Source organism: Mixophyes fleayi, chromosome 3, assembly GCF_038048845.1.
Source record: "Mixophyes fleayi isolate aMixFle1 chromosome 3, aMixFle1.hap1, whole genome shotgun sequence".
NCBI classification, from domain to species: domain Eukaryota; kingdom Metazoa; phylum Chordata; class Amphibia; order Anura; family Limnodynastidae; genus Mixophyes; species Mixophyes fleayi.
Window position 1 is genome coordinate 281,689,178 of NC_134404.1, and position 24,884 is coordinate 281,714,061.

Sequence of the window (24,884 nt, forward strand, 5' to 3'; positions counted from 1 at the left end):
ACGTCACGCCCGACATTCAGTGCGGACGGAGCAGGGAGAAGGAGTGCCGTTGCCGCAAACAGGTGAGTATTTTTTTTTTAAAGGACCCTGCTCCCCCCACCAACAAAGATGGTGGACTTAGTCTGCAGTCACCGGTTCGCTGAACCGAGCCTAAAATTAGCGAACCGTTGAGAACTGGCTGAATCCCACCACTGGGACAGACATAAGAAACAAAAACATGTTAACATGGATTATCTAATATGGATGTGGTTTTATATATAAATAATATAATAAAAGCAGAATAAAATATATGGAATACTGTTATATCAAAGAGCTATAAGCAAATACAAAACTGCCCCATTGAACTAGTGTACAATACAGAGAGCATTCCAGTGATCGATATACAGCTCAGAAAGCACTCTGATGACCACAATGTGATACAGAGAAAATTTTAGTGAACTGTATACAATACAGAGAAGATTCTAGTGACGTCTATACAATACACAAAATATGAATAAGTATTTTCTGCGCTGAGATCCCCCAAAAAACTGGTATAACAACACGATGACAAAAGTAAAATGAATACTTATGTTAAATGATGTTATGATATGCCGTTTTTCTTCACTATTCTCCCTTCCAACCACGATACACATATGAATGGAAAGAGAAGAAATAACAATAGTATAATATTGTATAATAATGAATAGCATAATATATTCTATAAAATTTAACAAATGACAAATGTATGGCTAGTAAAACCAAAATTAGCCTTCACCGACAATAGTGTTTCATAAAAGGACATTCCACCAGGTGAAATTCTGTATCCTCAAATATAGTGGGAAATCTCCCACAGGGGGTACTACTTACACCACGGATTCTTGAAAATTGGCACTTCAAAAGTGATGATCTTTTTCATCAAACATCTCAACGGATGGTCGTAGAAGAAAAAACAGAAGGGACATCTCTAAAGTAGTAACTAGTGATATTTATTATATAAAAAACATACATGTTCCTACCAGGAAGTAGATGGTAGTCAGTGTAAAATATAAAAGCTGCTGTATCAAACGATCGCGGATGTCTTAGTCGAAGTTGAGCAGAGTCTAGATCACGGACATCAGCCGGCGAGATGAACAAACTGCCGGATTCAAACGACTTTAGACGTCACCGCAAGGTGATTTTCTTACAGTAGGTTTCAAATTATACCGCTTTCATACTGCCGCCCCGGCAATAGCCCGGGTTTTTCAAGCCGGGTTTTTGCCGGGGCTCGGAGCATCCCAGCTCAGAAACACCATTCATACTGCACCTCGGACCCGGGAATTTCCCGGGTTGACCCCATTCATACTGCACAAGTCTGTGCCCTGGCAATTTGTGGGAGTCATCACCAGAGCAGTTTTCATTGGCTAAAAAATGGTGATGTCATCCACCATTTCTCCTAAACTCCTTCTCGAATCTTCCACGGGCTCCCACCGATGACATCATCCTCCAGAGACAGGCAGACAGCCAATCAGCTTGTTTTCTGTGCAACCCGGGTTGAAAAACCCGTGTTGCACCATTCATAGTGCAGGCAACCCGGGTCCGACCCGGGAATTACCCCTCGATAAATCCCGGGTTGAAGACCCGGGTTTTTAGACCCGGGATTTTTGACTTGTACCATTCATACTGCATCAAGACCCGGGTCGTTTGAGCTCGCCCCGGCAAAAGCCCGGGATTTTGGTGCAGTATGAATGGGGTATTAGAGGTAGGAGTATAGGCTAGGCTATACTCCTACCTCTAATTTGAAACCTACCGTAAGAAAATCATTTTTCACGGCATATCATAACATCATTTAACATAAGTATTCATTTTACTTTTGTCATCGTGTTGTTATGCCAGTTTTTTTGGGGGATCTCAGGGCAGAAAAGACTTATTCATATTTTGTATATTTATGTGAATTAAAACCTTAGTGTATGGTTTAGAATTTGTCTATCTGCAGCAGTGAATTGTGAAACGCTGTAAGGGTTGTAGACTATTTATTACAGTCTATACAATATAGAGAACATTTGAATTGACCAATATACGATGCATAGAACATTCTGATATATAGGGCATCTTAATGACTCATATAAAATATAGAGAACATTCTAGTGAGCCAGGGCCGGACTGGGACTAAAAATCAGCCCTGGCATTTAAAGCACACAGGCCCACCTCTGTTGATAAGCTGGAAAAAAAAAAAGTGTGCCGCAGTGCAGTGGCGGTGCCGCCAAAGGCGTAGCTACATTATGTTGGGGGCGTGGTCAAAATGGTGCATTGATACATACATTATAATAAAACATTACATTTATCAGACCCTCCCCATCCACATTACGCCACCCCCCCAGATACATTATGACACCCCCAGCCCACTGTACTTATCTATGCTTCTGATGCTGCTGACATTCCTGTAGAGTGAGCAGGGAAGCTCTTAGTCTCATGAGATTAATAAATCTCGTGAGACTTAGAGCTCCACGGCTTGCTCTGCAGGCTGTGCCCTGTCCGGGACGGAGCACAGATCCTCCTGCTGACCAACTGGATTAAGGCTCGGGCGGCCCGGGCACTTAAGTCAGGGGGGCTCCTATGATGCAATTTGGCTATTAGACAAATTTTTGACAAATACAAAGGCAATACAGTGTGCACTACTGTTAGGTGCACGCAGTTCTGCCTTAACAAGCAGTACAGTGTGAAGCAGGACATATCTCCCAACTGTCCTTGTAGTCAGACCAAATCCTGACTAAGTGGGACAGTCACCCATCAAATTCAGAACAGTTGGCAGACTGTCCTGGTCTCTCCTACCTGTCTTGTCATGGTCACCACTTGTGGCTGCTGGTGTCTTTAGATCAGTTGCTGTTTGTCTGGATCCTGGAATGTTGGATGCCCTATTTGGAGAAAAAAATGAGCAGATGAAATTTAGCCCTGGTGTTAAATCAATATAGCATCCATGTTTTAAAATTAGGCCTCACTGCAGCCACAACATTAAAGTACTAGTATTCACATTTGATAAATACATCTATTTCCCTCCAACTAGCCCTGACATTAAATAGTATTCCCATTTAATAAATAAAACTATTTCCCTCTCTCCAAAGCACCCCAGCATTAAATTAAAAATCCAATCACCCCATCTGAAATTGATAGGCCCCACTATTAAATTGCCCCCATCTTCACCCCACAAATAGAATAGCACCCAATAATTAGCCCCCACCTGCAATTCCCTATTAGATTAACAGCCTACCTCCCACATTATATTAAGAGCTACCCATACACACATTATGGTCATACACCGGCCCACACACACATACTATAGTTATACTGTTACACACATACACACTATAATCATAACCTGTCACACACACACACATACTATAGTTATACTGTTACACACATACACACTATAATCATAAAGGTCATTCTTTGGATATTTTTTTGGGGTTTTTTTTTTTGGGTAATTTGTATTCATTGTCATTCAGAGCTTGATTTATATATTTTTTAACTTTGTCGATCCCATTTTTATTGGCGCCTGTCAGTAAATTCTGTGTTATTTTTTGTTACACTATAATCATACCCTGTCACACAAATAAATAGATACCCTGTCACACAAATAAATAGATACCCTGTCACACAAATAAATAGATACCCTGTCACACATATAGATCCCCAGTCACACATATAGCTCCCCTGTCACACATATATGTCACACATATAGCTTCCCTGTCACACATATAGCTCCCCTGTCACACATATAGCTCCCCTGTCACACATATAGATCCCCTGTCACACATATAGCTCCCCTGTCACACATATAGCTCCCCTGTCACACATATATGTCACACATATAGCTCCCCTGTCACACATATAGCTCCCCTGTCACTCATATAGCTCCCCTGTCACTCATATAGCTCCCCTGTCACACATATAGATCCCCTGTCACACATATAGCTCCCCTGTCACACATATAGCTCCCCTGTCCACATATAGCTCCCCTGTCACACATATAGCTCCCCTGTCCACATATAGCTTCCCTGTCACACATATAGCTCCCCTGTCACACAAACTTCCCCCTCCCTCTTACCTTGTGCGCTCCGCAGCGCGCTGTACAGTCTCTCCTAACACATGGGGCGGCACCTATCACATGGTGCTCGTTCCATGTGACATCTCCAGAGCCATTCATAGAAGAGAGGGGAGGAGCGACCACACCAGGAAGTAAGTGTAGTGCCGACCCCACTTCTCAGCACACAGACTGTCATGCTGAATTCTGGCATGACAGTCTGTGTGCTGAGTGATGGGGCCGGCCAGCTAGCAACCGGCCCATCTGGCCATCGGCCCTTCTGGCCCTGTAGTGAGCGATAAACAATATAGAGAGCATCCTAATATGCATGTCATGACCACACCCAAACCTCCCCTTGCCATACATTGTGGCCACCCCAACCCTACCCTTGTCACACATAATATTCTCTCCCTGTTTCTTCCTTTACTTCACCATCTCTCACTTTGCTTTGGTGTCTTGAGAAGGTGGGGTCCAGAGGTCTTTACAGCTGCTCAGAGTGCAAGTCATTCATCTGCAGTGAGAGAAACTGTGCCCAGCGGGTAGCATCCTCTGATGTCACTAGCGCTTTGCACAGCCTCCTTCCGCCCACATGGCGCTGTGTGAGAAGATTTAAAGAGCAGCCCTTTCACCCCCTCCTCCACCCAGTGTCGGACTGGCACACCGGGACACCGGATAAATCCTGGTGGGTTCCCAATGCCAGCTGGCCCCCAACCACTTACACTGAAGGAAAGGAGTCATAATAGGGGTGGTGTGGCATGTGCCCCTGCACAACGCAGATCTGCACCACTCATATATACTCCCCTCTAAAGAAGAATAATGTGCCACCTCTGGCTGACTCTGATTAGCAGCACAGGAGGGCAGAGCTTTAAACCTGTGAGGCCAAAGGTTGCGGCTGCTCAAAGCAGCAAGTAACACATGGGGACTGAAAACTGGCAAGAGGCATGGATCTGGAAGAAGAAAAGAAGAAAAGATAAGACCAGAGAAGCAAGATAAAGGCACAAAGAAGTAAGGTGCAAAAACTAAAGCTGAGACCAGGGACACAGAATAAGCCGTTAGGATGGGCAAGAGATACAGAGAGTGGCGTGCAGGTAAGGAGAGACAAGCAGGGGTATATAGCTAAATATAAAAATGCCTTATATATTTTATTCCAGTATTTTACTATGAATTTGTCAGTTTGTACATTTAAAGCATGCATGTCATGAGGCTGGAGTAGTGTTATTCATGTAGACATTTACGATGAGTCCTCAAAGGACAGCAGGGTAATAAATTAGAAATATATCACAAAATAATAAATACAGTCAGAACAGTGCATTTTTCTAATGACCTTTCTAGACCTTTTGCAAAACATACTGTGTCTTGACGATTTTCTTCAATAATATATCCAACAATTGTAATGTATATAGAGAGAGTGTACAATCAAAATGCCATCAGACAATTCAACATCACTTTCAATTCCTGTGTGATGAACAGCAGCATATTCCTCTAAACACAGGTAGAGGACATATAGACAATATCATAGAGCAACATTACAGTTAAGTTTTTTATATTAATGTACAGTTATAGCCAAAAGTTTTGAGAATGACACAAGTATTGGTTTTCACAGAGTTTGCTGTTTCAGTGTTTGTAGACCGTTTTGTCAGATGTTGCTATGGTATACTGAAGTAAAATTACAAGCATTTTGTAAGTGTCAAAGGCTTTTATTGACTATTACATTAAGTTTATGCAGAAAATCAATATTTGCAGTGTTGACCCTCCTTTTTGAAGACCTCTTCAATTCGCCCTGGCATGCTGTCAATCAACTTCTGATATTTTGATCCCCGAGCCCCTTAGTTATCACTTTTGCCTTATGGCAAGGCTCTATCATGCTGGAAAAGGCATTGGTTATCACCAAACTGTTCTTGGATGGTTGGGAGAACTTGATCTTGGAGAATGTTTTGGTACCAGTCTTTATTAATGGCTGTGTTCGTAGGCAAAATTGTGAGTGAGCCCACTCCCTTGGCTGAGAAGCAACCCCACACAAGAATGGTCTCAGGATGCTTTACAGTTGGCATGACACAGGACTGATGGTAGTGCTCACCTTTCCTTCTCCAGACAAGCGTTTTTCCAGATGCCCCAAACAATCTGCAAGGGGATTCATCAGAGAAAATGTCTTTGTCCCAGTCTTCAGCAGTCCAATCCCTGTACCTTTTGCAGAATATCAGTCTGTCCTTGATGTTTTTCCTGGTGACATGTGGCTTCTTTGGTGTGCTTCTTGACACTATGGCCATCCTCCAAAATTCTGTGCTTGCAGATGCACTCACACCTGCCTGCTGCCATTCCTGAGCAAACTCTGCAACTGGTGGTGCCCCGATTCTGCAGCTGAATCAACTTTAGGAGACAGTCCTGGCACTTGTTGGATGCCTTCTTCACAACTATTTCTCCTTGAAGTTCTTGATGATCCGATAAATGATTGATTTAGGTGCAATCCTACTAGCAGCAATATCCTTGCCTGTGAAGCAATTTTGTGCAAAGCAATGATGACTGTATGTGTTTCCTTTCCTGGTGGAAGAGAACAGAGAAAATCATGGCCAGCCCTGGCAGTCTGATATAAGACCAAGGTGGCACATTCCTCCCTGCCTATGGTCCATCTTGCCCCTGACCTGTAAATTTCTCCAACCTATCCGCCAAATCAGTCTGTCAACTTAGTTTTGCCATATAGTTGGATTGTGATTAATGTATCTGACTGCTGCAAACTCTGGAGCATAAACTACAACTATATTCACAAGTGGGTTTTCAACTTTCTCCATCTTAAACTAATTAAAATAATGAAAGCAACTACCCAGTAGCTGTCACAGATTTTATGCTAGTTGACACTAACTGAGCTGTATTTGTACAATTTCACACTTTTCACTGTTTGTTATGATAAAAATTCTGCTTGTATAATTGATCAGAGAATTTTGCTGCAAGCTATATTTACATATAAAAAGGAGAAAACAGTAACAGATTTGCTTCCTGTGTGAAAACGTCTCAACATAACGCATATTAATCCCCTAGATCCTATATTAAGAAGAAGACAGGTGATACCTAAACTGTTACATTTCAGTGTAGACAACCTGGCGTGACTGTGATTGGCATCACCCAAAATAACAAAAAGGAGCTCTCATTTACTTTTGTCCCTAAGGTGAATATTTCCTGTTCTTGTGTAATTGGAGTAATGCCTGCGGCATCTTAAAGGTGGATAAACAATTAGACATCATTTACATGTCTTTCAGTCTGTCTAACCATAGCAAAATATGAATACCATGAGGAATAGATAAGCAAGTTTCCTGTTTGCATGGGAAATAGTACAGTTGGGATGTGATTATATAAACCACTCTGCAATATAAACCTTTTAATGTTTTTTTTTGCATTGTGTTGACCATTTGACTGTGATTCCTGTGGACATGTTGATCCAGTCTTGTGTTTTTAGTCTCCGTCACAATAAAAATTTCCCTAGGGAAAGTATGCTGCGATCTAGAAAGAATGAGACTCAAACATGCTCTTTTAATCCCTTTTGAAGCTCGTGCAAAACCTAAACAGGTTCTTTCAGTACAGAGAATGACAATAAAAGATTGAAGCTTTATGTCTCCCTGTATGTAATGTAGTACTGAGTATGAGCAATCCACCTCAAACACAGCGTTATCTAGCTGCAGGCGGTTTATTAAAACAGTGCGGCTGCTTTATACGTAGCTGGAGTCTTCGGAATTTTTTGTTACTTTAATATTCCTCAACAAACCTGTTGCAACCAGCGGCCTATTTAAGACCATGTGGCGATAACAGTGTTTTGTTTTGTCTTGTTAATCGACGCAAACAAGCTGTACTCGTTTATCATTAAAACCTCATTTAAAGCTACTTCACAGACATTGGTCCACATTGGTTTAACATACCCGTTTGCTGGGCCAGTCTGAGGAGACATCAACATGCTAGCCGGTTCATTCATGCACAGCGGAACTGACTTGGGCTTTCAGTTCTACTCAGTAAAAAAAGAAATAATAATAATAATTGTTAATAAAATAGAATAAAATATTTTAAAAGTGTAAATAAAAAAATATTTAAAAAATATTGACAATTTAAAAAATGCATAGAAGAAAGCATATTTAAATATTTTTATTGCCATCCTAGGATGCTTCCCTGTGCTTTATTTTCTCTCTCCGGTGAAACCAAGAAAATGTTATCACTGGCGATAAACCTTTGATGAATAGGGAAAATTCCTATTGTCAGAGAAAACACCCAGCTATAGGGCTTTCCGCACTATGATGAATATGCCCCCAAGTTGTGATTCCATAGAAATGAGTGGTGCTAGCTTTTAACTCCCATTTCATAAGCTGACTTTGCCTAAATATATATTTAGCAACAACCTGAAAGAACAGTTTGATTTTTGAATGATTTTGAATGAGTTTGTTTATTTAACCCTGTAGTTATTGGCCAATACAACTGCTTTGAGTATTGTTGTAATGTGTCATGGGGTATTTTAATTGCAAATAATCATATGACAATAGTTGGGTCCAGATCCATCACTTAAATTCGATTTACAGTTATATGTACTGTAACTGGTATCACACAATTAGGACCATACTCCAGCATCAAAGCTATGGTGCTAACATCTAGCCGTCGTTTTCTTCACAATGCTATTTTATAAGAGGCTTGGAGGTGGCTGGTGACTTGTTATGTCCAATTGCCATCAAGGATAAGGTGCTGAGATCTCCTGTTTCTATCAACACTTCTGTTAAGTCTGGAGTTGAGTGGATGCCTAATCTATGAGATTTGTAGATATATCTGTGTGTTTGTGTATTTTTTGTCTTGCTATCAAACCACTTAGATTTTGGTTTTGGGAAGAACGCAAAGAAATAATATTAAGCTCTTGTTTTTGTAACACAGTGAAAAGACTTGTGGTAAAATTGTGGTGACTATATGCTATGAGAGTACTGTGCATGGCAAATATTATAGGGAAATTGCTTTGCCTCAAATTGCCATGTGATTTATTCTCCAGCTCTAACTGTAACGTCTACTGAAGGATGGGTCTACTTGAATCACTGAGGTTCCTTTAATTGTGAATGATGTCCCGGTTCTTAGTCAGAGTAGACAGGGCATTTTTACTTGGGTTCGAGCTTCCAAGGCTCTTACTGGAACATTTAAAGTCCATTTTGTCATAAAATACATTTATATTGGTGGAGTGGAACATTTGATGAATAGAAATGATCTCTGGGGTTGCTCCCAAGTTCTTGATGGAGACGGGGAGGGGAGGTCTGGTGTAGGTGCTGGATATTTCCCAGGAAAAGGGTAGGGTGAGCCTCAAACTCTTGTTCCCCTGAGCCTGGCTGATGAGTGTGAGATATCAGTTCACAAGAAATAGGTGCTCTTCTGGCTAGTTTAGGAAGTTTTATAGACCCATATATGTTTAAGGATTAGGAGCACTAGTGCAGCACATCTCTTCCATTACAAGCCAAGCCACGCCCATAGAGTGATACATGCGGAATGAGGAGAAACGGTAGAAGATGGAGACATGAAAAATGTAGAACTGTCAAGTCAGCCAGTTGCTGACTAGCGGCCTCACTCCTCTTCTGGAAGGTGTTTCGCTGTTGTGCTGCATGGACACTCCTGTGATAATCCAGCTTGGAGTGGCTGTGTGCCCGGTATAATGCTGGCTGCTGGACACGGAGCCAAGACAAACATACATGCACATATGTAACACATTTTGCATACATTACAAACACACTACATTTTACACCCCTACAAATGCTGCATTTCTTGTTGCTGCTCAAGTGCAAACAAATGTAGTTTTCCCTTTCAAGCATGATATTGGTTGTATACACTTCCCTGGGACTGCAGCTTGAGGCAACCCTTCTCAAGCTGGTTCTCTTATTTTGTAGTTGTTTGAACCTTAAGAGCTTCTGTAATCTGACTAGCCTCAACAGAATAAAGCAAAAACACAAACTCTAACATGGATATGTAATATTATATCTGTACTTCTAGTAGAAAAGAAAATAACCATCATTTGTACACAGGAAAGGGAAATTATACTTTATTGGTATGTGGGGCTTTCTTTTCAAGCCATATTATATTTTCCTCTAATTGATTAATATAATTTTTCATCCACAGAGAGCCTTATTTTTAAACATATTTGCATTTATTAGTTTCAGCAGTGATACTTCCCATTCTGTTTCCTTGGTATAGATAAGTAAGACACAAAGAGGTAGATTTACTAGACTACAATATTTTGTTGGCGGTTTTAAAGAATGTAAAAAAAAACCCCAAAACCTTCCCTCCTTTTCTGTAACAACACATGCTACTGTGCATCTGCTGGGACCTATGGGGGGGTAAATGTATTCATAACTTCATAGTGCAACTGATGTGACTAACATAGCTCATACTTGCCTACTTTCAGTAGGCGACGTCCGGGAGAGGGGCGTGACAATAGGGGGCGGACGCCTAGAATCGCATCATTTTGGCCCCACCAGTAAGATTACGTTTTGCGGGGGGCGGGGCCAAAATGACGCAATTCTCTGTGAATCGCATCATTTTATCAAGGGAATTGCGGAATGCGGGAGAAATGCCAGCTCTTCCGGGAGTTCGGGAGACCGACCCGAATTTCGGGAGTTTCCCGGAGAGTTGGCAAGTATGACATAGTTCTGATTATACTTATATCTGTGGGGAGATTTAAGTCATAGACCTAGATGGTCCGGAGCATAATACAGATGAGGTGATGTTCTGTCACTTGATTGGCCACTTTGGGTACACTAAGCACGCCTTCTCAGTTGTAGCTGTGTCTCAGAGTGGCTTCTGGACAGTACTAAGCAACACATGGGGTCGGATTCATTACGTAAAAAAATGTGTAACTTTGAACCTTGGCAAAACCATGTTGCATTGGAGGGGGAGGTAAATTTAAAATGTGAGGACAGATTTATAATTCTGGTAGAGCAAGTCCTAGATCAACTTTTGATGTCAGTGTAAAAATAAAGCTAGCAATTATTTGCTTCCTACATGAAAAAAAACAGCCAGTATTTTCATTATGTGCAAAAGAATAAACTCATTTGCACCCCTTGCATTGTAACATGGTTTTGCCAAGGTTCAAAGTTACTAAATTTTTGCTTACTTTCCTGAATGAATCAGGCTCATGATGCTTGTGCTGATTATCACTACAATACAAAGGCAAACAGCAGCAATGGACTTCATATGAAGTCTGCTTCCTTTCTGCAAATGCTGCTTGAAGCATCATACTCACATGGCCTAAGTGTAGGCAGCAGGCACTAACAGCCTTCAGGACTCTTATACACCTGTCCACTTTTAATGCGCTCTTCAGCCGCTAACGCCTGAAAACCGCATTACGAGTAAGATGAGTGGTTTCCTATTATGGGCTCATTCACACCATTAAGTTCTAAAGTTCTTATGCAACTTCTAGAACACACTACAAATGATTTCTCCCGTGCTACCAGTACAATAATCTGTATTGGTGCAAGCACTGCACATCAAAAGCACATGGAAAGTACATTAGAAGGGCAGCTTGATGGCCTAGTGATTAGCACTTCTGCCTTACAGCACTGGGGTCATGAGTTCAATTCCCAACCATGGCCTTATCTGTGAGGAATTTGTATGTTCTCCCCGTGTTTGCATGGGTTTCCTCCGGGTGCTCCGGTTTCCTCCCACACTCCAAAAACATACTGGTCAGTTAATTGGCTGCTAACAAGAATGACCCTAGTCTGTGCGTCTGTCTTTCTGTGCCTGTCTCTGTCTGTGTGTGTATGTGTTAGATAATTTAGACTGTAAGCCCCAATGGGGCAGGGACTAATGTGAATGAGTTCTCTGTACAGCGCTGTGGAATTAGTGGCGTTATATAAATAAATGGTGATGATGATAGTGATGATTAAAAACACATTTCAAATGGACTACCAAAAAACACTTATTAACTATGATATAGCACAAATTATTTATTTTCTTATTACCGGTAGATAAATTATACACCATATTCAATAATATTTCTTTGTACGCAACATATTGAAAGAATGAAAACATGAAGAAGAATATTTTGATGTACTTACTTCCTGCGTCTGTTGATGGCGCTATTGCTGTTTTTCACGGGTGTTTTTAGTTTGTCTGTTATGAGAAAAATCCACTCTCATGTATGGATGCGTATATTTTACAAATGAAATTATGTAATGTATTTTAGTGAACATTTACAAGAAAAGAAAATACTTATTGAGGCGCATATGCTTTCTGTTAACTCTACATTAAATATGTTTTACTGCTGCAATAAAATAAGTACATTTCTGTACAGGGGTATGTGTATCTGTCAGATTCGTTGAGTCACTGCTTTTGACAGAAGTAAGTTATCATGTAATGGATTCTTATGCCATTTTCGAACAGCAAACAATGTATTTATATTGTCATTTTTCAATGCACATCTCATAATTCATTTAGTTCTTTGGAGATTTTTGCATAAGCTCCATATGGTGGGTATTGTTGTTTTTTATTCCTGATTTAATTTTCCTGTGTTGTTAGACAGCTATCATTCTGTGTAGGATATTATTACAGTGGTAACAGTGAAATGATGCCATCACTAGTACAGCATCAGACCCGGTAACCACTGGAATTTGAGCAATGTAAGCTCATTTCCAGTGACGCTGCATATCAAACATCAACGTATTTGACATGCAGTTGATACGTAACACTTGTACTTCCTTTGGAGAAGGTTAGTGGAGGATACATCAGTGTTCTCAATTAATATCTGCATCTCCAAAAAAACAGCAAAATCAATGCTTTGTAAGTACAAACGCAAGGGGGTTTGGTTACATTGGAAAGAATAGATTCCATAGAAACCCCCATTTACATGTGTTGTACTAGTGTTAAAAACGCTGTTAAACACATGTATTTTGATGTCAGTCGCCATATGTGTGTGTGTGTGTAGATATATATATATATATATATATATATGTGTACAAGTATGCTGTTGCGGTGGCTAAGTGGTTAGCACTTCTGCCTTACAGAACTGGGGTCATGAGTTCAATTCCTGACCATGGCCTTATCTGTGTGGAGTTTGAATGTTCTCCCCGTGTTTGCGTGGGTTTCCTCCGGGTGCTCCAGTTTCCTCCCACACTCCAAAAACATACTGGTAGGTTAATTGGCTGCTATCAAATTGACCTTAGTCTCTCTCTCTCTCTTGATCTGTGTGCGTATTTGTTAGGGAATTTAGACTGTAAGCTCCAATGGGGGCAGGGACTAATGTGAATGAGTTCTCTGTATAGCGCTACGGAATTAGTCGCAACTATATAAATAAATGATGATGATGGTAATGATGGTGTGTATTTTTGTGGCTGTGTATGTTTGTGTTTGTCACCTTGTCAATACTATGAAGGAAAAAGAAAAATCTATTTGTCTAGAGAAAGACAAGTAAATTTTAACTGTGTAAAGGGATAGCCCACGCTATGTGTAAAGGGATAGCCCACGCTATGTGGAAAGGGATAGCCCACGCTATGTGGAAAGGGATAGCCCACGCTATGTTAAATAAGTTCTGCTGTGGAAAATACTACTGCTTTATGAACTAGCTGTGAGATGTGCATCCCTTTGCTTTGTTCATGCTATACACTACACTGGAAGCTACATAGGTGATTGTTATGTGAAGAGGAAAGTCTGGAGATTGACGTGGGTCTGATGGAGGAAGCAGAGACCTGCTGGGCCTCTCACTTCTATTGCTTTGGGAAGAGAGCTTGGACCTTTGCCAGTACTGGTTAGGTAAGATTTTTTTACATTCCAGTCATGTGGAAAGACAGGAATTTGACACGGAGATCTTGATTTGGAATGTGTGCTCTGGGTAATGGTGGTTATCAAGGTGCTGAGAATTCATACATGAATGTCACGCAACTGAACAGCAGCTGAAAATAAGCTTGTGGAAGACTTGTTAATGAAAGATTAAAAGTGTTTTTATTACTAGTTTCAAGCAGTGTCAATAGGTCAAGCAGTTGTTACAAGCTGGATGAAACATGAAAGTCTCTAAGTGTAGGCAGCCAATTTGTGATCTAAACCAATGTTAATGAGATGCAGCCTATGGATCCAATAGGAACTGGTGTGATCACTAACTCCACTAAAGGGATTCTTGCTATTTATCATCATTGTCAGCATTACAAAACACAAGTGTTTCTTTTAAAAAGCATACAGACAATAGGGCATATTTGTCAAGCTGAGACAAAGCCCTGTCTCCACTGTTGTCACCAGAGAGAGGGCTTCTCCCTATAATTACTCTTTAAAACATAGTGTTTTTATTTTCTTTTTTAATGTAGATTTTTTTTCCCAAAAATTGGGACTGTGTTTTTATGGTAAATTGTGGTAAAACGAGGTTTTACTGGTAAATCATGGCAGAGGTTTTCAAAAAGGTCATTAATGTGATAGCTGGTAAAAGTTGGACTGTTTTACGTCTTAATAGCTGTTGCTGCCCAAACGCATTGCAAAGTCCAGCTGATGTCCACAAATTGGGCTGATTTTGCAACGTGTGTGTCCAGAGATACGACCACTGTGCCCAAAAATCTGATCAAAATGATTAGATTACTAATGGGCATGTTGGTGAATTTGGTCAGAAGATGACTGCTAAAGCCACTATTGGCCGTTGTGTGTGGTCATTGAGAGACTCTAATTATACCAATGTTTTCAACTGCTGGATCTCATTTAATTTGGACACTATTGGCCCTATTTAGAGACGGACGTAAGTCCAACTCATAGGCGCAATAAGCGCTCTTTCAAACTGTGCATGCCAAGGATACGTCTCAGTCAGCCCTACAAGGCAGCACCAGAGTGTTCCTCTGAAAATAGGGAAGTGGCTGATTGATTTGGGCTGAGTATGATTTATCCTATTATGAACGTGACCTAAACTGTCCTGATTTTTTAATTGGTAGTTTAGAAATGTAAGGAAGTGTGTGTGTGTGTGTGTGTGTGTGTGTGTGTGCGTGTGTGTGTGTGTGTCGCTGCATAAATATGTACATAACATACATTCATGTGATATTTTGGGCACATATGTAAATATGTGCAGTGTAGTGTTTCTGTATGCTCAGGGCTCACCAATATCTTTTGTCAGGCAGACATCGCTTTTAAATAGCATGTTTGTGCTTGTTTATGTATTTCATTTCCTGTTACTTGTCGTGAGCTCCAAATTCATAGCATTGTTTTTATTAGTAACAATTTGTTGCTTTGGGGAATTAAGCAGTGTTCAAGTAAGAACATATTGTTGCTGTCTCAGGCTCTCGCTTGTTATAAGTGTAACATTCAGACTAGTGTAGCTATCCATAAAACAGAATTTACTATGCAGGCATAAACACAACAGTACAGTCTACTAAGGTGTTTACTTGTGCTGAGTGCGGACGTGTTAGCTTGTGCATCCACAAGCAATACTCCAACTATGGAAACAGTCAACCTGGAGTGCTAGAGTGATATCTTATGTATTTTGAATGAGCATTGCTTATTTATACTGGCCACACTTACCCAGCCCGATAGCGCAGTGGGTGTGGCTCCATGTCTGGTACTGAACAATGATTGGATCTATTATCAGTCATATTGGTTAACTTCGGTCAAACAATGAACATTATCGATATACAGTCATGAGCAAAAAGTTTTGAGAATGACACAAGTATTGGTTTTCACAAAGTTTGCTGCTTCAGTGTTTTTAGGCCTTTTTGTCAGATGTTGCTGTGGTATACTGAAGTAAAATTACAAGCATTTCATAAGTGTCAAAGGCTTTTATTGACAATTACATTAAGTTTATGCACAGAGTCAATATATGCAGTGTTGCCCCTTTTTGTTGAAGACATCTGCAATTCTCCCTGGCATGCTGTCAATCAACTTCTGGGCCATGTACTGACTGATGGCCACTTAATACTGCCTAATTATTGCTTGGAGTTTGTCAGAATTTGTAGATTTTGTTTGTCGACCCACCTCTTGAGGATTGACCACAAGTTCTCAATGGGATTAAGGCCTGGGGAGTTTTCTGCCCATGGACCCAAAATTTGATCCCTGAGCCACCTAGTTATCACTTCTGCCTTATGGCAAGGTGCTCCATCATGCTGGAAAAGGCATTGTTCATCACCAAACTGTTCTTGGATGTTGTGTGAAGTTGCTTTTGGAGGATGTTTTGGTACCATTCTTTATTCATAGGCAAAACTGAATCTATTAGGTAAAATTTTGAGTGAGCCCACTCCCTTGGCTGAGAAGCAACCCCACACATGAATGGTTTCAGGATGCTTTACTGTTGGCATGACACAGGACTGATGGTAGCACTCACCTTTCCTTCTCGGGACAAGCGTTTTCCAGATGCCCCAAACAATCTGAAAGGGGATTCATCAGAGAAAATGACTTTACCCCAGTCCTCAGGAGTCCAATCCCTGTACCTTTTGCAAATATCAGTCTGTCCCTGATGTTTTTCCTGGAGAGAAGTGGCTTCTTTGCTGGCCTTCTTGACACCAGGCCATCCTCCAAAAGACTTCACCTCACTGTGCATGCAGATGCACTCACATCTGCCTGCAGCCATTCCTGAGCAAGCTCTGCACTGGTAGTGCCCCAATCCCACAGCTGAATCAAGTTTAAGATGTGGTCCTGGTCCTTGCTGGACGTTCTTGGGCACCCTGAAGCCTTCTTCACAACTATTTCTCCTCAAAAGTTCTTGGCGATCCGATAAATGGTTGATTTATGTGCAATCTTACTAGCAGCAATATCCTTGCCTGCAAAGCCCTTTTTGTGCAAAGCAATGATGACTGTATGTGTTTCCTTGCAGGTAACCATGATCAACATAGGAAGAACAATGATTTCAAGTAACACCCTCCTTTTAAAACTTCCAGTCTGTTATTCTAACTCATTCAGCATGACAGAGTGATCTCCAGCCTTGTCCTCATCAACACTCACCTGTGTTACCAAGAGAATCACTGACCTGATGTCAGCTGGTCCTTTTGTGGCAGGGCTTAAATGCAGTGCAAATGTTGTTTTGGGGATAAAGTTCATTGTCATGGCAAAGAGGGACTTTGAAAATAATTTCAATTCATCTGATCACTCTTCATGACATTCTGGAGTATAGGCCAATTGCCATCACAAAAACAGAGGCAGCAGACTTTGTGAGAAAAAATATTTGTGTCACTCTCAAACTTTTGGCCATGACTGTATGTATTTGACATACTTAGAGGCTCCAGATATACAAAATGTAATACAGCAGAAGTGTTCAACGGTTGGACTTCTGTTTGTTATGATGCAGTATGATCAACATGCATTAAATTATCATTACCTCAGTATAAAATTTACAGTGCTTGCTTTATCCTAAGCATAATATTAAACAGTTGCTGGAAGTGACAAAAGAAAATCAATGTGCTTTATTTGAATGTAAAATATATCAAATTGACTCTCTTTTCGGCATTGACTGTCTGCTTGCAGTGTACCCTGAGACAGCGATGAGAGCAACAGCTCTGCCATCAATAAACCAGCTTATTAACACCTCTAGATAGGTAGATCTTGCTGGCAGGGTGGCTACGTAATTTTTCTGCAGTCACCACCTTGCCACATATTTGATGGTTCGCCGCGTGGGTAGCCGGCACCATATAGTGATCAAGAGATCCCTAGCTGGCTGTATTTTACTGGCAGTTAACTAATGTTTCCTGAAAACGCGATCGTCTGGCAAGTCTCTAAAGAACATCGTAGCATGAAATACACAGGGCCTGATGCTGAGTTAGGAGCAAAGCAGAACAAGGAGTAAATTTGCTCCTGGACAAACCATGTTACAATGCATGGGGTACAAATCAGTTTATTTTCTTTTGCCCGCAAAGAAAATACTGGCTGCTTTTTCATGTAGCACAGAAATACTTGATAGCTTTAATTTTATAATGAAATTTAAAGTTGATCTAGGACATGCCTTCCCCCAAACTATAAATCTGTATGCACATTTTGCCTCTCCCTCCAATGCAGCATGGTTATGTCAAGGTGCATATTTGCTCCTTTTTTTTGCTATCCTCCTAACTCAGCATCAGGCCAACATACTTTAATAATTATTACAACCAAGAGATAACACAGTGATTGCTTACAGTGCCATGGACTTGATTCCGGCCAGGACACTATCTCTGTGGAGTTTTTATATTTATGTTTTGAGTGGGATTCCTTTGGGTGCTCCAGATTCCTCCTAGAATCCAAAACATATACTGGTATATTAATTGACATTGGACATAATTGACTCTAGTGTCTGTGTGGTAGAGAATTTAGACTGTGAGCTCCACTGGGACAGACACTTGATATGAATGATCAAATGACCTCTGTATTGCGTAATAAGTTGGCACTATATAAATTAAGGTTAATAATACCATCACCATTTTTAAGCATGTTATTTTGTACCATTAATTGCAAGATATCACAGAAGCACAAAACATTATTATTACAAAAGTCTTTCCCTGATAAACTCTTATGATTGTAGTATAATTATTATTTTTTTGCATATGCGATTTGAAACATGATTATTTATTGTCGTTTTACAGGGTAGCCATTTAAAACTGGTAAGATAAAGAATACACTGTAGTGAATTGCAGTTTTAGTGCCTGCCTTCCAGGAAGATCTGTTTTATCAACTAAGCATATTTTGTGCTGCCAATTCGTTGCAACGTTTCTGATTATAACATCTGGACAAATAAGGTTATGCACTGATCTGCTCTCACCGTGGCTATATTGGACAAGACTGTGCCCTTTTTCTAGTAGGCTAAAAAAAAATGTGACTATTGGCAGGTTGAACAAAGTCAGTGACTAAGGATGTGGGATTTATTTTCACAGAAATATGCTAGTACTCAGCAGCATGTAGTGGGCAACTATTGATTCATTTTCTCGTTAAACAGAGCAGTTCTAATATCCAAGAATATGAAAGACAATAGTGTATTTTCCTATTAATCCAGTATATTAAAATGTGTTTTTCAAGTGTATTGTCATGTGTATTTATATTGTAGTTATATATGCTGAAGTAAGTAAAGTAAAAAAAATAACCTTTAATATCACTTAATTCATCATAAGTTACTGCAGTAGATCATATTGTACTGGATGATCCGAGTGCTGTAGTATGTCTGTAGATGCTTCATGGTTTACAGTTGTCACTAGTCGAATGATTCCAAACTAATTGCAATGTGGTATTGTAATTTATGTTAAGTTTCCAGATTTAAAATGGCTGACCTGTCAACCACAATCATTAGGGGCCTGATTCATTAAGGATCTTAACTTGAGAAACTTCTTATTTCAGTCTCCTGGACAAAACCATGGTACAATGCAAGGGGTGCAAATTAATTTTCTGTTTTGCACATAAATAAATACTGACTGTTTTTTCATGTAGCACACAGATACTTGATAGCTTATTTGTACACTGAAATTAAATTTGATATTTGTGTGCTACATGAAAAAACAGTCAGTATTTATTCATGTGCAAAACAGAATACTAATTTGCACCCCTTGCATTGTAACATGGTTTTGTCTAGGAGACTGAAATAAGAAGTTTCTCAAGTTAAGATCCTTAATGAATCAGGCCCAGGGTCTTGTTTAGCATTTTGTCAGAATGTGTTCTTGCCATGTTCCTGCTACAGCACTATGTGAGCATTCTGCTCTGAAATTCCAGTAGGAATCAGCCAGGAGGGCATCGGCCCAAGCCCTGGGCCAATACCATAGTGAGCTTCCTTGGGCTGGGTCACGGGGCCAACTGCTTTTTTTCCCTTTAAAATGTTCCTAATAGGCTGCTGAGTCAAGTCTTGGCCCCTGGGCTAAAATTTGCCAGCCCTCCCCTAGCATTGGGATCATCGATCCCTGTACCTGCCCGCCTCTGCTATTCACACAAAAGGCCATATAAACTGCAGATCAAGTTGCGGAAAATCTATCAAGCACAGTTTTCAGATGCTTTGCGATGAGCCACAATTTACAGTTACATGCATGCAAAGAGTCAGTGCCGTAACTAGACATTTTAGCGCCCTGGGCGAGACAGGGCACCGGCAGGGCACCGGCGCCCGCCATCTAAGTGGGAGTGGCATATGACAAGTGGGTGTGGCCAACCTAATGTGTGGGTGTGGCTAGAAATGTACTGAAAGAATTCTGATATGTATGCAAAAAATATATAGGGATAGGTATTGTAATATTTTATGCACTTAATCCTCAAATAATTACAAATTATTAGATACATTTTATAAATCACCCCGAATTATAGAGCTTTGTACCCTGAAGCAGAACCCTTCCCAAATATAAATATTGCACCCAAAAACAGAACACACCTTAATGCAGAGAGCAGCAGCCAACGCAACACCCAGAGGCAGACCCTCCCTCACTTTTCAATCCCACTACAGAACATAGCAGCAAAATATAAAGCATCCTTCCAGCACAGTCGGCACTCAAAATCAAATGCAGCTTGTCACGCCCAGGATTTAAATCTAGCAGGATGGCTAGCATAGATGAAGAAACTAGCCATTAGAGGGATAGCAGGACCATGGTGCCCCTTTTGCTGCTAGCAGCAGCTTACAATGGGGCATTGTGACTTTTTTCAGGATCTGTGAAACAGCACACAGTAGACACTCCTAAAGTGAACAGGAGAGAACCATAAACCATTCCACCCAAAAGTACAAGCTCTTTTTTGTACTTTACAATGCTTAACCACACACTACAAATACATAGCTTGCCCACACACACTACAAATACATAGCCTGTCCACACACATAATATAAATACAATTTCACTTACCTTTCCATCGCCTTTATCTCTTCTGTTCTTCTTTCTCCTGTATTGCGCTGCTGCTGCTCCTATCTGCCCCAGCAGTGCTCCTCGCTGAATCCTCACTGAAAATTACGTCGGACGTGATGACGTCACACCTGACATTCAGTGGGAGCGAGGAGACTGCCGGGAGCCGCCTGGAGGTCAGGTGACTTTTTTTATTCTTTTTAAATCTTTATTAACACTGCTGTAATTTTTTTTTTTTACTATGCCGGCGGGGAGGGGATGGTAGCGGACGGCTGCTGCGCCCTCTTGGGCTTGCGCCCGGGGCGACGGCACCGCCCGCACCACCCTAGTTACGGCTCTGCAAAGAGTAGAGGCATGCACACATCAGTATCATTCATTCTGGAAATGCAGATCAGGTTGGTCATGTTCCATCTAGAATGCAGCATGAACACTTTCTGACAAGAGTCTCATCTAAACGTGCCGTCTGTGTCCCTCTAAGGCCATGTGAAATATTATGAAGCACAGTATATGACACTGATAACATTTTCATCTGACCTCAACCAAACACATGATGATGAAACGCATGTATTTATATTCTAGATGAGAACTGGGATGATGACCAGCTACATGGATTTGAACCTTGCAATGAAAACTTTGTAACAGGGTGCAACATCATCAATGGCAAATGTGAATGTGACACCATCCGGACCTGTAACAGCCCCTTTGAATTCCCCAACCAGGATTCGTGTCAAACTGCACTGAAAAGGATTGAAGGTAAACTGCCGAGATTGTAATTTACATACACTGATATATTTGTCTCCAGCAATGGTACACCAAATTATCATGTACTGTCCTAAGAAAACGGTCGTACTAACATAATGTTGGTGTTTAGTGGGTGTGGTTTGATTCTGTTGATGGTTATCAATCGTTATTATTGTCTTTAGTGGTATTTAAAGGATGTTGATTCAAACTGCAGCACCAGCTATTGTAAAATATTATTAATGTGTTCACATCACTATGCAGCTGTTTTTCCCAATAGCGGCTCAATCCAGTTGTTTTTCCTGGGTGTCTAAGATACAGTAGTGACAAATGATGGTGAAAGGGTGCCGGAGGGTGTGTGGAAGAGGAGGACCAATTACAAGGCACAGTCTCTTGATTGCGGCCTGTGCTTGGTCCTCCTGCCGACACCCTTTCTCTCGTTCACCCCTCCTCCCTGGCTTTTGTCCAAGGCTGTGAGAGTAATGGATTTGCCCTGGGAAAAATTGATGCATGTAGCAGGGAGGAACACTTAAGTAAAAAAAAAAAAAAATCAATGGGTGGTAGTGCAGCTTTAAGAGCGGCATAGAATAATGGCTAAACAGCTTGATCAGATGGATTCCATTGGCTGCTTCTGTCACATAACCAATTAGTAACTTAAAAACTGAATTGACAGTATGGGGGAGTATTCAATTAGGTTTCCGGTCCGCGATAACGCACATTACCATAAAAAGTGCGCAGTATTGACGGTAATATGGTACCACGATAACACAGATTTTCCTTTGCAACCCTATGGCGTGCGAAAATCCACGTTGTAGCGGTACCGTGGATTACCTTCGCGGCCCGTTCAGGCGCGTTACCGCAGACAGGAAAGCTAATTGAATACCCCCCTATATGTCATTTGAAGGGGTATTTATGCAAACTTTGTTGAATGACGAATGGATGTCAATTGTGGTCATGTTCTGCGTAAAAGCATCAGCCCCTGATGTTGTAGTCAGATATTGTTTATTGTTTGCTTTCAATTACAAATGTCTAAGGCAAATTAAAACTGTTCACTTTTGATTGTATTGTGGTTTATGTCGTTTCTGGCCAGATGTTCTACAAATCTTGAGCCAACAAATTAGGCATCTTTGAAACAACATGATGGAGGCTGGGCAATGCATTGATACATATTACAGTCTTCCATGTATAGCCTTTTCTTAGGACAGTCCTGTTGTCATGCCACTGGATTTCTGTACCAATGATTAGCCTCACAATCCTAGCAGAAAGAGAGGAATGGTAGACATAAGAGCCCATGGCTGATTGATTTCATTTGGCACTGATAACACCCAAAGCATGATGTGACTTTTCTGGACTGACAAAACTACGTGTAACATGTGTGTAATGAAAAATATCTTATATCATCAGAATGCTGGGGAATTCAGCAATGAGGAGTGAGCGACTTTGACAGTATCTCAGTTGCCTCATGTTTCTGCTCATTTGATTTAAAAAATGCTGTACGTGTCTCTGACTTGATTATTGCAAGTAGGTATTATTAAGTGGACCTTCTTAACCTAAATTATTAATTACATGGACAGGAGTAGGCAGCTGTTTCTCAAGTATTCAGGCATAATTGTGATCTTAATATTCACTGGAATAAAACCTGAAGTAACAATTACTGAACTTTAAAGAATACACGTCACCTATCCCCTAGAGGGGACAGACATTTGGAGGCATCAATACCTCATGCCTCAATGTTGAGACTAGCCCCTGTTGAATAGATAGGCTGCATTTCCATTGCTTCAACCAACTGAATGGTTATCCCCACCTTATATAGGTGACAGGTACAAAGTGATTTTTTTTCCTATGAAAAAAATATGGTTCTCAACATTAGTTTGTTATTCAGTACACTAGTACTAGAATCCAAAATTCATGTAATGGTGTTGGCTTTGATGCTCTTTCAGTTGCTAGCAGATATGTTTACACAAAATACCTTGAAATGTATTCAGGTGGAAAGAACTCGTTGTTTAGTTACATGATGGATAAAAGCTGCAGCCGCAGATTGATATTGGAATAAAAATGACGGGTTTAATGTGTCAATCAGGTTTAATATTTACTTTGCTAAGACCTCAGTCTCTTTATGACTCACTTTCTACCTGTATTACTGATGGTTATTGCTGTGTGCCATTACCTGCCATCATAAAGTCCTGGGGAATAGTCTGCTATTGTTTGCTTAAGATGTTTCTTCTTCCTTTCATGTTGTCTTGCTATAGACTTTATGTTATGTTGTTTTTCTTTGCTGCCTTGTGTTTTGGTGAAAGTTCACTGTATAATTCTGCATCTTATTTGTCTGTAATGCTTCTGAAACTTCAACACAAAATGTCACATTAGGACTAGACCATTTTTGGAAGTGTGATCGAGACATATATTTTCCAAGGCAGAATTTTTTTATGTACAAGGCAATGGGATTGTTATGCCCCATAGCATTGTAGGATGTCGTCACGGAAATATGATCATTTTTTTCAATAATACCTGAACTTGAACACGTTTTAACATGTTCCCAACAAACTTTTCAAAGCCCCTTAAAGACCAGACATTGACATTATGTTGTCACCAGTAATGTAGTTTGCTGCCAGACAGTGGCAGGTAATAATGTTTGTGTATTCAGTGTGTAAAGCAGAGATCTGACAGCTGCCAATAACCATAGGTAAAATAATACTGTAGCTTGAAAGGAACAAAGGAGTCTGTGGTTTGTGATTATTGTGTTTCTGAATGTGTATAAATGTGGATGAGACTTCCTGCCTGTGATATCTATACATTTACCATAGGCAAACCGAGGGGTGGTTTCCTAGTGCCTGGAAACCCCCCTCCAAGCCTGGGGCACTGTATAATTGAGGTGGCTGGACCCTGCTCCCACTTTACACGGCTCTGCTTGAAAAGGGAGAGCTGTGTGCCCCTAACAGTAGTGCACGCAGCGTTGCTCATGTATATTATGGGGATAGGAAGAGTTGGAGAGCAGCCAAGCACTGTCTAATATTATAGCCACGCCCCCAGGCATGTTGGTCATGCCCACTTGCGGCGTGATGTGGAAACCCCCCTCTACAAATCCTGCGTTTGCCCCTGGTTTACATTTATATTTTAGCAGTTTTATGGACGTGCCTCCCTTTCCCAACCTCAAATTTGTAAATGAGGCCCTATGTAATCAAAACGTTATCTAAACTGTGACATGTTCTCTTTTAGTATAAACTCTTTAGTTGCTGTAAGAACATTGTTCCTCTCATTTATACACACTTATCATTTATCGTCTATAATGTAAAATATTTGTTTTACTTGATCGTTAAGGCCAAAGAGAATAGCCAACCATTGAAAAAATGCCAATATTATTTAAATACATTTTCTATTAGCTAATAACATTT

The 24,884-nt window shown here is 40.6% G+C and overlaps 1 protein-coding gene across 1 annotated transcript in view; it reads left to right on the forward strand.

The window, feature by feature from the left end:
• Positions 1-24,884, forward strand: part of CRIM1 (cysteine rich transmembrane BMP regulator 1) — a 568,056-nt gene that overhangs the window by 74,759 nt on the left and 468,413 nt on the right. The window contains exon 2 of the mRNA XM_075203677.1: positions 21,334-21,507. Coding sequence (XP_075059778.1) covers positions 21,334-21,507 — 174 coding nt within the window. The remainder of the gene's footprint in view (positions 1-21,333; positions 21,508-24,884) is intronic.